Source organism: Delphinus delphis, chromosome 16 (genome assembly GCF_949987515.2).
Source record: "Delphinus delphis chromosome 16, mDelDel1.2, whole genome shotgun sequence".
Lineage (NCBI taxonomy): Eukaryota > Metazoa > Chordata > Mammalia > Artiodactyla > Delphinidae > Delphinus > Delphinus delphis.
In genome coordinates this window covers 14,447,534-14,460,508 of record NC_082698.1, presented here as the reverse complement: position 1 = coordinate 14,460,508, position 12,975 = coordinate 14,447,534, and the positions used below count along the sequence as shown (strand labels likewise).

General features: G+C 43.7%; 1 protein-coding gene across 2 annotated transcripts in view; it reads right to left on the bottom strand.

Annotated features, from left to right (window-relative positions):
- Window positions 1-1,999: 1,999 nt before the first annotated feature.
- Window positions 2,000-12,975, bottom strand: part of GFRA1 (GDNF family receptor alpha 1) — a 204,677-nt gene continuing 193,701 nt past the window's right edge. For both annotated transcript variants that reach the window (XM_060033556.1, XM_060033555.1), the window contains 2 exons: window positions 3,374-3,427; window positions 2,000-2,426 (listed from right to left, as the gene is read on the bottom strand). In XM_060033556.1, the coding sequence (XP_059889539.1) occupies window positions 2,271-2,426; window positions 3,374-3,427 (210 nt within the window). In that variant the 3' untranslated portion in view covers window positions 2,000-2,270. The remainder of the gene's footprint in view (window positions 2,427-3,373; window positions 3,428-12,975) is intronic.

Here is a 12,975-nt window from a genome sequence, read left to right as displayed (position 1 = left end):
TTCACAATTTAATTTATGTGCTGCACATCCATGGTTCTTCACTGAAAGCCACTCTTGTTAGCTCTGATAACTCCTATTTCCTCTTTGGTCATCTGAAGCTAATTAGAGCTGCTGTTTATTACAGAAGTAATCAATAGCTTTCTACAGTAGATTACATAGAATCAGACCTCTATGCAGTTAGTCCAATGTAGATACATAGAGATACCTTAATTAAAACAAAATATGCTCTGTAAGAGATATGCTTTCACAGATGACTGGAATTCCAAGTATTTCGACATGTTGAATGTGTTTATTCAAAGGAAGAGTCTTTAGGAAACCTTTCACTAATTGAATTTGTTTGATGAGTTCCCCTTGAAAACATTTTGAAGTGAAAAAACTCGGTACTTAGTATATACATTTATGTTTATTAACATTTGGGTATAAATGTACTTCAAACACCAATAGAGCTGAAAGGCTATGCCTTCATCTTGGGTTTAATAGATTTCCCACCCTAGTAATCTGATTAATTCTTACAAGGCAAACATCCGTGGGCAAAGGGAATCAGGATGAAATGTGCACTGTGGGTCTCCCCCCTCCACCCCTCTATTGATATGGGAAGAAAGCGAACGCTTCCAATACTCTATTGGGTGGAATCTCCTCGCCTCTATTCAGTTTCAAAGAAACATGGCTACTAGCACTCGATCCTTGTAGATTTCGAATCTCACCATTTCAACCAGACTTCAAAAGTGCACTTTTGAGTCTATTCGTTTAAGGAAAAGAACGATAGAAGAGGACGTGCAGCAACAAGCCAAATGCCTTATATCCAGAGTCCTGTTCTGTTCTGTGTCTCTGTGCCAATCAACTCAGCTCCACAGACCTTATTCGTGACCCTCTGGATCCACAAACCTTTTTTCTTTGTTGCAGAATCAGTCACAGTCTGTCATGGAGGACACAGAACACAGTGCAAGCAGACTCCCCATGACCTTCAGACCAAATTGCTCTACGCAGCGGCCAAGCCATGACAGATGGGAGTCAAGACAATCCTTAGGAAAAGAACCGTGTACCCTGGCATGGATCTGCTTCCGAAGAAAGGGCAGCAAGTCCCAACCCCCGTCCCAGTCAAGTAACATGAACACCAAGGTACCGGTCTGTGTCAACTGGCAAGGGTGCCCCTGGACAATGTAGAACATTTACGAGTGGCTGCTGGTTTCCTCACAGGTATGCACGCTTGCGTTTCAAGAAATGATAAGACAACGCTTGGCTGCTCTGTGTCCTCCTGCCTGTCCACAATCACGTGATGCAGAGCCCGCTTTTGAAGAGCTGTCTTCGTGAACATCGGAGTTAACGCTACTTATGAGAGGAAAACAAGCTCCGTGTATTTTGTATTAAACCACCAGTAAAAAAAATGAAGACTATGTCATTACTTTCAAAATACAGAAAGCCAGTAGTTGAAATCATTTAGTAGTAAAATTTTTTTCTACATATAACCTGATATGTGTAAAGAGTATTGGAATGGTGCTTCAGCTGTATTTGACTCTTGTTAGTTTAAGGGCTTCTCACTCAGGTAAGGCTTAGGAAAATGTCTCAGTGGTCAAGGTTCTGTGAAGTCTCATGCCCACTCTCACTCTCTATTTTGACTAGAAGACAGACACTACACTGGGATGTGACAGGTATTTTTTGTTTTTGTAGGAGAGTGCAGAACTGTTTACAGCACATAAACTTAGCACGGAAAATACTAGTACATATAGAAAAGTGAACATTGGTACAAGCCTGTTTGCACAAAGTCCATCAAGATTGTCTTGATGAGGATCTTCACTTTGTGACCAAAAAACCCTGGCATCCATGTACCGCTGCAGTCATGTCATCAGAAATAAAACCTATTACATGAGATATGGAAGATTCTTTAGAAATACTAACTCCTTCTCTAGCTAGTGAAGGCCAGAGTTAAATTGTTAAAATCACCATCCTCATCGTCCTCTTGAAAAACATGGCCCCAGTTTGCTTTACAGCCAAATCAACAAACTGTCCCCTTACAATACAGCATGCCCCAAAGCCTTCTGAGTTTGGAATGTAGCACTGTATCGGGGATCCCATATAAGCCCTAAGGATCACAAGAAGCTTTCTTAGAAAAAAAAAAGAAAAAAGAAAGAAAAAAGTTCCAGTTGGATGAAACTGTTTTAGCAGTGTCTCAACTGAGTTCCTAAAACTGGAATTTCAGATATACAAGAGGACAGGAAACAGATAACTTGGTTTTTGTCTTTTTACATGTCCATATTGTTTTTTAAATGCAGCTACGATGTGTCAGCCAAAGATAAAGATAATAGGGTGGACAGGGCAGTTACCACCAGGACCAGCAGTGGGCTCAGACTGCAGCTTGGAGAGGCAGCCATTGATTTTGTGGTTATGTGGCTGGAAGCCCCAGCAAGACCATCCTTTTCGTAATCACGCTGTAAGAAAGAATGTTTTCATTATCACCCACTGCACGTGTTCGTTCCATCAAGGCATATTTTAACCGCACTCTTTCTCTCTCACTGCTCACCAAAGCTGACCCGAGATTTTACCCCCACTCCCAAGGTCCCCCAGCAACTGTGCAACATGGAACCATTCTCCTTCTGGGTACCAGGGACCGAGGAGGGATGCTTGCTGTCTCTCTCCATCATGAAGGAGGGCAGGAAGAATCATCTTGGGAAACTTGCCCAAGCAAGTATGAGTTCATGCAGAGATGGGTCACAAATCGCATTGGAGACTGGCAGAGAAGGCAGTAGCCTTTCCCTCCACTGGCTGGTTCAACCACGGACTTCATAGATGAAGGATCTCGCCCTGCTTTTCAGAGAGTCCCGACCAAAGCCCAGGCTCCCAAATTCCCAGTCAGCACAGCTGTCCTTCCCCAGGATTGATTCCTTCATCCCCATCCCTAGCACCTGCTCAATCCCATAATGCCACATCCCGCCACAATGAGCTATGATTGTGACAGAATCAACCACCCTCTCACTTGTAGATCGGGGAGTGTAATGCGGCCCGCCTTGGCTACTTCTGGGTTGCTGTGGAGGTCAAAGGACATCTGGTAAGGAGTGAGAGTTGTTATGTATCTTCTCTGTGCCAGATGAATTTATGTGACTGTGACCACAGAGATTATCATGGTACTGGGACAATGGTATTTGTGCTGGTCCAGTTCTGAGATTAGGATCCTGGGGTCCACACTTGGTTCTCACTTTGGGCACTAGGATCTGAAGACTGCACCTGGCTCAAACGGCAGAGGGACATTGAGGGTGACTTAGATTTTTTCTGGACCTGAAACCTTGTTGTCTTTGAGCCCTTCACATCATATCCTGTTCCAGGGTCCCAAAGGCTCTGTTTCTATAAATGCAGGGAGACTCAGAAAGAAACAACTTACATCAGAAAGACAGAGGTGTGGACTTCCCGACATATTGGATTTCAGCTTCTGTGCCTGGAAAGAGACAAAAACGCACACACACAAAATCACTCATACATACTATGGAAGAGTAATTACTGATGATTAACTGTCTAGGACCGTGCCGTTTACAGAAATATGTGAGCCACAACTGTGAGCCCATATATAACTTAAATTTTTCTCCTAACCACGTAAGTGATAACAGGTGAAGAAAATTTTAATCACATTTTCTTTAACTCAATATATTACCATTTCAACATGTAATCAATATAAAAGATGATTAATGAGATACTTTACATTCTTTTATTTTCATACTAAATCTTCCAAATTTGGTGTGTTTGACATAGTACATCTCAGTTTGTACCCACCTCATTTCAAAGTCACTGCACAAAGTCATTTACATTTTGAACTCATTTATAGTTCTGAAAGTTAATGTTTAGGAACTGCCTTCTAGGTAAAAATGGTGCAATAAAAATCCACATTTATTAATAATATAAAGATAGGTCTTCCTGAAGCTTGTGTGCTTGTTCATTTGTTTATTAGTTGTTCCAGTCCACAAACACTTACCGAGCTATTTTCCAGCGCTGGGCATACGGTGATATGACAAAAACGGATGTGGTCCTGGGCTCATGTGGCTGCCCTCTAGTGGGAAAACCACTCAGTGCTTGGGGGCTAAGGCACAGGGCAGGGACTCTTTCAGACAGGTCCCCTTCAGGAATCGTGAAGGGCATTACGGACCCCAGATCCATCCATCTTAAAACTGCTTTAGGTGGTCACAAAGCACCGAGCTGATCTCCCTGTGCTATGTGGCTGCTTCCCACTGGCTATCTATTTTACGTTTGGTAGTGTATATATGTCCATGCCACTCTCTCACTTTGTCCCAGCTTACCCTTCCCCCTCCCCGTACCCTCAAGTCCATTCTCTAGTAGGTCTGTGTCTTTATTCCTGTCTTGCCCCTAGGTTCTTCATGACCTTTTTTTTTTAGATTCCGTATATATGTGTTAGCATATGGTATTTGTTTCTCTCTTTCTGACTTACTTCACTCTGTAGGACAGACTCTAGGTCCATCTACCTCACTACAAATAACTCAATTTCGTTTCTTTTTATGGCTGAGTAATACTCCATTGTATGTATGTGCCACATCTTCTTTATCCATTCATCTGTTGATGGACACTTAGGTTGCTTCCATGTCCTGGCTATTGTAAATAGAGCTGCAATGAACATTTTGGTACATGACTCTTTTTGAATTATGGTTTTCTCAGGATATATGCCCAGTAGTGGGATTGCTGGGTCATATGGTAGTTCTATTTTTAGTTTTTTAAGGAACCTCCATACTGTTCACCTAAAGGGGTGGGATAGGGAGGGTGGGAGGGAGGGAGATGCAAGAGGGAAGAGATATGGGGACATATGTATATGTATAACTGTTTCACTTTGTTATAAAGCAGAAACTAACACACCATTGTAAAGCAATTATACTCCAATAAAGATGTTTTAAAAAAATAAAAAAATACAATTATACTCCAATAAAGATGTTTTAAAAAAATACATGTACATTACCTATGCAATACAAATAAATACATATTTTATTGAAAACTGCTTTAGGGCAGTTACAAGTTCCTGAGCTGTGAGGGCTTTAAGACCCCTATTTCCTCACAAATGAAGCAAGTTTCCACTGGGTTTCTACCTGAGAACTGAGGTGGAGGGAAGGTTCCATTGCTCAAACAATTACAATAAAAACTGCTAACCCAGTGCAGCTCTCTTGTTTTGTAAAGGAAAACAAATTAGAGTGCAGAGAGGTTAAGTGACTTATCCAAGGGCACACAGTGAACTACTTTAGAGTCAAGATTTAGATAAGTCTCTGAAACTCCTGAATGGAACTGTGCTCTTTCCTGCTTTACAGTTTCTCCCAGGCAACCCTGGCATGCTTGGGTCTTCATGCTCCCCCTGCCCCCAAAAGCCACACAAAGAATCCCTCCCATAGCCCCCTCCCCCTGAAACTAGGAGCCCTTTGGCGTCGAAAGACCAAGAACTCATTTGTCGACAGGATGACCCTGGTTAAGCAAAACACCTGAATCTAGGAGTATCTGGGCAACCAGCTCTGTGGGAATGCCCTGGCAGGCTGCCTACTGCGGGACAACGTTTGCAACTTGTTGAAGACGTGCTAGCCTGAAATGATAGCATGTTCACCCAAGGAGTAATTTATTGACCATAATGCTACGTGGGAGGTGTCATAACCTTTACCTCTATTTGCATATGCCCGCTGTGAATATGAAATAGAAACCTTTAAACAGGCGTCAAGAAAAAGACACTGTGAAGCATCCCTGGGCTATTCAAAGGTCACTAAATGTTATGTATAAGAAGATCAGAGGGCAAATCAGAAGAGGAATTGAGCCTTACTCAAAAGCCTACTTTTAATCCATATTAATAGCAAATCTGGTCCATTGCATTGTAACCTGTAGAGAATAATATGTAGAACTTTGCACGTTTTATTTCTGTTCAAGGTTGGAATTGTGCCAGACACCAAAATGGCCCTAAAACATCACATTCTGTCGTTTCTAGGCGGTAATCTACAAAAGACAACCCTCATTAAGGGCTTTTGCATAACTAAGAAGTTCACTAAAACGTGCAGAGAAGGCAGCCTGACTTCTAGTCTGGGCCACATTATTTCTTCAGGTTGTTTCTGTTCTGTGCTGTGGTCACAGCTAAGCTCCACCTCAGTGTCCTAGACTGCAGTGCCCTCTAAGAGATCCAAGGGCTGGTAGGCCTCCTCCTCCTTTGTTCTATATGATTAGCACCAGCATGCAGTGTATCACTCATCACCTATAGCATCTGAGAGACTCACTAGCTACACTTAGTCACTTCAGGGACCTGTTAATGTACTAGTAAAATGCCCATCTATTACATGATTGTAAAGGGGGCTTCCACCAATGGACTAGAAAAGGTCTCTATCTTAACCAATTTTCTTAACTGGACTCTACCTCAACATAGGTGGATTCTGGTCCTCAGTGGTCACTGAGAGCTCGACTTTGTACAGGATTAGAGTCATACAACCGGGTAGACATGCTCTTGCCTCCCATCTGAGAATGGCTGGGATGACTGTTTGATCACACAAGAAAATACATTGAGACCAGCTCCAAGTCTGTGAAGGCTCTGGGATCTTCTTCCCCCAAAGCAGGCATCTTGTTGGCCTGTATCTAAAGCAAATAATCAACCTCTGGCTTTGTCTCCCTGTATCTCCACTGGCTTTACTTAAGGTGGAGGCAGCAGCTCCAAGCTCATCTGGCCTTGAGAGCCATTCTGGTGGGCAGAACAGGACGAACCGCTGAGTGAATATAACCGTGCGCCACCAGGCCTCTGCAAAGGCTCTGAGAAAATGCCTTCTCTCCTGTCCAACCTTTTCCTAACCCAGCAGAAGCACCTAGCGCTCCAGAGGCTTAGCGGTCCACGCACACTGGCCTCAACAGCCTCTGCCTACATAGCGTATTAACACTGCTTCCCATTGAGAGGTCTGGGGGGCCGGGAACCCCCCAGAACTGCAGAGGCAAAGAAGAGCAGCCCCCCAGTTCCGCCAGAACTTTGCATGAACCACACTAACACCTGTGAGTGTGATTAGAAGGCAAAGAACAGATGTTAGTGGTTGTTGGACTAGCAGGCAGCACCTGGGTAGAATAATCGAAGGGCTGCACATAGACATGAGATCTTTAAAAATCCTACACCAAACCTGGGGTATATATTACAGAGGGCCAGTGGGTCTGCTGCTTGGACTGAGTGGCATCAACTGGGCGTCCAGTGACTCTAAGGGCTCGTAAGCTGCAGATGGAGGGGCAGAGCCTGGGGATTCAGACCTACGTATGTCTAGCTGGCGGCATGCTTATAAGTCCTGTATTCAGTCTGAACCCCTCGGGTGACCACCGAGGGTCAGAAATCTACCTATGCAGATCCAAAGTCCACTTAGGAAAATCTGGCTCTTAAAGCCCCTTGTAGAAGCCTGAACAACCTGCTGTTTCCACATTTTAAAGGCTTTTATCCTGAGCCTTTTTTAAAACATCAAGCTATCGCTGTCTTGCTAGTCAGGTTTGATAAACGCAAGAAGATAAAATTATAGGGCATCTCTCACCTTCAACTATTGCAAAGAGTATTTACATATTTTAAACATTGCCTCCGTTGATGAAAATTGGGACCGTCCCAGGAAAATTAAAGAAACAAAAAGAAAACCAAAACTTCTGAGATCTTGCAAGTTAGAAACTGGAAGAGCACCATTGCCGAGCCCTAAACGGGTAAAACCAGGGATGTAATAATGGAACAAGTCCTGTCTGCAAGCTCGACAGCCCTGCTCATTAAGAGGATAGGCAGGGGCCCAACATAGAGCCTGGCCAGCCCAGACCTATCTAGGCACCAAACCTTACAGTTTGTGGCTTTAAAATATCGTATCTCTTAAAAAGGAGACAGGGATAAAGAAGAAAAGAGAATGGATTTCAATTTTTCTAAAAGTCAATTTTAACCATTGTTACAGCATGTTGAAAAACGAATTATTTAATCCCTTTTATGAAAGCGGGTTTCGTAACAGCTCACTCATAGTTATGCGGTTATGGGAGAAGCTGCCTGACTCGGAGTTTGGGGAAACAACACCACCAAAACACAGTACCACGAGGTTTTCATCGTGAGAAGGTGAAGAGGATACTGGAGACACCATCCACAAACCAGTAGCTTTGCTGTCGTTCTGGAAAACCAGGGGACTTGCTCTTTAGGCTCTTCATAAGCCTTGTCCCTGCAGCAGTCTCATAAAACTGTCGCTGGCAGTAATCCCCAAGTCCAGGAATGTCGCATAATAGAATCTCCATGGCACCGTAATTGTGGCCAGACCTCCCCAGGCCCTGGCACTAAAGGGTTAATAAATGCATCAGATGCCGTTAACCTCTGTTACTCCCTTGCTTTTTACCCCTGTGATTAGCATTTGGAAAGCCTGCCTGGTGCCGACTGCTCTCCGGTACAGGATGCCCAGGCACACATACAGTTCATAGCTCTCAGTCAAGCCAGCTCGTCGGGCACCGTGTACACAACACGTTCTGCCCGCGGTGGGTTCTCCCCGAGCCTCGGGTCAGATCAGGCTTTGGAGCTGCACGCTTGCTCTGCTTATGGAATTGGAGACTTAATAGCATACCCACTTGCAGTCTGGCCTTTGCTGCCCCAGGACTCCATTTCTGTAGAGAAGCCAGTGTTTAATCTTGGGTTTTTAGGCAGCTGTCAGCCAGCAGGGCATGGAACATTTCTCTACTCTCCTCCATGTATAAGAAAAGCCAGTTTCTGCTCTACCTCCAGAAAATAAAACCAGAGGAAGTTGCTCAATCCAATAGCAACAGATTGTCCAGGCCGCAGCCAAATGGTCATAATTAATGATGCTTCTGCTTCTCTTTTCCCTTGCTTTACTGATTAGAGAGATTTGCTATATTAAGAACCTGTTTGCTTAATGACAGAATACAAGCAATAAACAGAAATACACAGACTGTAAAACGCCATCAACATTGCTCTCCAGTACTAAGTACCGAGCTGCATCTATCACCCTTGTCAATATCAGTTTATCAGCATACCAGCCTCTTCTGCAGCATAAATTGGACCTTTGCTAGGGAAAACCATTGCATGAGTTCTTTCCAAAATAGTCCAGGACTCAAAGCCATTTCTCCGTTTAAATCTACGCATCTTACATTTTCTTGTAAGGCAAAACATAAGAAGGCTGTCTACCTAATTTGAAGGATAACTTATTACTTTCTCATTTTTCACTTTGCATTTTAATCGAATGGATTCACCAGATTATAGACTTTTATGAGTAGAACTTACTACATAACAATTCTGTTGTGCACTAGACACATATTTGCCCAAATTAATTTCTACGCACACAAAAAAGACAGAAAAAAGAAGTTGCCTGCTTAGTGAATCCAAGCTAAGGAATGGTCGTATGCTCAGTGCGCTGTAGTCTTATACTCTTTTCAGCTTTTTGGATTTCGCCTGTTGGATTTGGGAGAGCCAGGGGAGGTTTTATTTCTGGTCTGGTCACAAGCAATTGGCCAGTCCTTCTAAAATCCTTGTCACTGTCTATTTTGAAACTCACCTTCCCGGTGAGTTCTGCTTTCCTATGAACTTGGTAGCAACCACTGGTCTGAATAATGTGTAGTCAAGTCAGTGCTTAAAACAAGTGGACACATAAATAAGGTCTACTCTGAGCTGCTGGGCGTGGGCGTTTGTCTCTCAGAGCCTGTGTTCAGCTCTGTTTCCTCTAAGCCGATTTCTGCCAGCCCCATGGGCTCTGGCACAGGTTGGGGAGGGGCTGAGGGGCTATGAGGAGGGACAGAGCGAGATGTGGGTGGTGATAATTCTTGGGCAGCTTTCCTACCATGTCTCATCTACCTTCTCCCACCAAGACACTGTGTCTACATATTACCTGAACCTCAGCCCAAAGGCTTTCATTACATTAAGCTCTAAGAAGACCTTGTAAAGATGTTTCACCCTGCACAGGTTTAGGAAGGCCCACTGGGTGCCAAGTTTAGTTAGTCTGGCAGGCTCTGGGCAGGTCGAGCCTGGTCATAAAAAGGGGTGGGGAGAGGACTGGAGGCCTGAAGTCACGCTTCCTTAGCCCAAGGAAGCACAGGCTCAGATCCCAGATGTGCTGTTTAGACAAGGCCCCCATGAAGTGAGGCCAGATTGTGTGTGTGTGTGTATATGTGTGTGTGTGTGTGTGTGTGTGTGTGTGTGGTGGTCGTAGCCTTAAAGGTGATATGGTTTCCTGTCTTAGGGCCAAGCCTAGAGTAGAAACTCTTTTACCTGATGGCACTGGGGGCTGGGGGTTGGGCCCTTAGGTCATTGGTCAATTGAGAAATGACGTTAAAGAGCAAAATCATTAAATCACTTAAAAATTACACATTTGTATCTAATTTTTTAATTTAGAAGCTTTTTTTTTTTTTTTTTTTGCGGTACGCGGGCCTCTCACTGCCGCGGCCCCTCCCGTTGCGGAACACAGGCTCCGGACGCGCAGGCTCGGCGGCCATGGCTCACGGGCCCAGCCGCTCCGCGGCATGTGGGATCCTCCCGGACCGGGGCACGAACCGGCGTCCCCTGCATCGGCAGGCAGAGTCTCAACCACTGCGCCACCAGGAAAGCCCCAAGAAGCTTCTTTTTTTAATGATTGTGGTAAGAATACTTAACATGAGGTCTACCCTCTTAAATTTTGAAGTGTACAACACAGCACTATTATCTACGGGCACAATGTTGTACAGCAGACCCAGCACTTACTCATCTTGCATAACTGAACCTACATACCTGTTGAACAGCAACTCCTCGTGTCCCCCTCCCCCAGCCCCTGGAAACCAAAATTCTGTTCTTTGCTTCCACGAGTTTGACTATTTTAAATACCTCATATGAACGGAATCATGCAGTGTTTGTCCTTCTGACTGGATTACTTCACTAAACATAATGTCCTCCAGATTCATTCATGTTGTTGCATATTACAGCATTTTCTCCTTTTCAAGGTGAATGATATTCCCTTGTATGTATTGTATCAAACGTTTTAATTTAGAATTTGAATGTCATTCACTGATTTTTGGATACATGATCAAGGCCACTTTCTTAAAAAGGTTTTTTAAAGGAAGAGTTTGCTGATTGGAATTCCCTGGCTTACGTTCTGCACAAGCTACGCCTATCATTTACAAGCTACAATTTCCAGTTTTCGTTTCATTAAAACAGGAATGGCATTTGTTTGACACCCACCGAGGGATCTCAGTGCAGAACCTTTCTACATTTTTACAATTTTTCTCAGTCTTTTAGAATTGTCTGGGCCACACCTAATCAAAGGCATTTTTTAAAGGAATTTGAACTTTTCTAATGTATTCAACCTAGTTTTCATTGAAACAATTTTCTTTCTTTTGTGCTCCTATTTCAATCATTCATGTAATATTTAATTAAATTATGTAAGCAAAATACCAAATACAGCAGCACCCAAAGGTTTGAGAACAAATGCTCCTGAATCTTTTAAACCTGCGCCTCCACTGGAGAGAGCAAGGGGCCCAGGTAAGCAGAAGGAGAGAATGCCCACTAGCTTGGGGCATTCAGCCTGCCTTGGGCATTGGATGTTTACAGGAGAATGGCAGAGAGGTTGGCTTCTGTGGTGAGTTGGTGAAATGAGGGTCAGTTAAGAGAGCTTCTACTATGATTTAGAACTTGCTCTTGGTACCAGATTGACTGATAAGGTATGCTAAAAAGAGCACAGGTTAGGAAGGTCCTGGTCCTAGCTTTTCAACCATCACCTCTAATGACAATAACCCCCGCCCTACTACGGCCTACCTCACGAGTTGTTGTGCGAATCAAACGTGATACTCGGGGTGGAAATCCTTTTAAAATCCAAGTTGCTGTTGATGATCTCTTAGCCTCTCTGCGGTCCCTATACTGGATGTTCTTGGATTCAAGCAGGGGTGTGAAAAATACAAAGGATTAAGCTAATTTGGCTTGTGATAATGTGATACTGAATAGAACTGGCTCATGATCTTCTTTCCTCGGATTTAAAAATGAATGCAATGAAAGAGATACAGTCCTGTAAGATATATCAACGGTCCTCCATTAGCTAAGCAGTCCCTCGGGCTTGCCTGTCAGTCTCCCGCACACCATAAAAGGATGTCTGCAGCCCTGCGCTTGTAATTTAACACTAATGGCAGGATGGCAAGCAGCGCTGTGCGCAGACACTGTCTACAGCAGGGAGCTTACCAGGGCGCTTGGGCTGGCCTTTCTTCCTTCCCTTTACTCCACAGGATCATCTTACATCTATTTTGCTTTTCCCCAAGTTGGGGCGAACACAGGTTGCCAACTACATTAGAGAACTGTGTGTTTTTGTTCATGGTTAACTTGCTTGATTAGTAAACTATTCAGACAAGAAGCAATTACGAGCTGCATTTTAGAAAATTATGCCCAATTAACAATAAGATTATGCCAAACACTGTGTGAAAGATGTTTTAGTTTGGGGTGGGGGAGGGGTTTTGTAGAGCAAGCATTCAGTGATCATGGTGTAATGGTAACTAGGGGGATGGCCCTAAAAGGAAACATTTGTTTTCTCAAAACGTGCATTTGGAAACGCAAGTGTGCAGAGAGCAGCAGCAAAGATTCATCGTGGTCCCTGACGAGAAGTGCATGAAGCCGATCTCATCAGACACGTGCCCTCATCACCATCAGATAATATTTATTAAGCCTCTCATTCTCTTGTGCATTTATGTGCAGCTGAGAGCAGCCCTGTAATGGCTCTGTGACTTATGGTGGTAACTAAGGTTTGATATAAAATGCCAGGTCTGGAGACAGCACGGACCCAGGGCTTTTGTTCACTCTCTGGGTGGGAAGACGGAGCACTGGTGGTGCTGCAAGAAACAAGGGGAAAGCAAAAAATTTAAAAACTTCAAAAAAATGTACTTTTAGTAGACAGAGAAAAATATTGAAGAAAATAGAGGAAAACCAAATAGACTAATAGTGATAATGACTGTGACGATTACTCTTAAGAAAAGCCTCCATTGGTAATGATCTCATCCGCATTTTACTGCATACTCCCCAAGGAC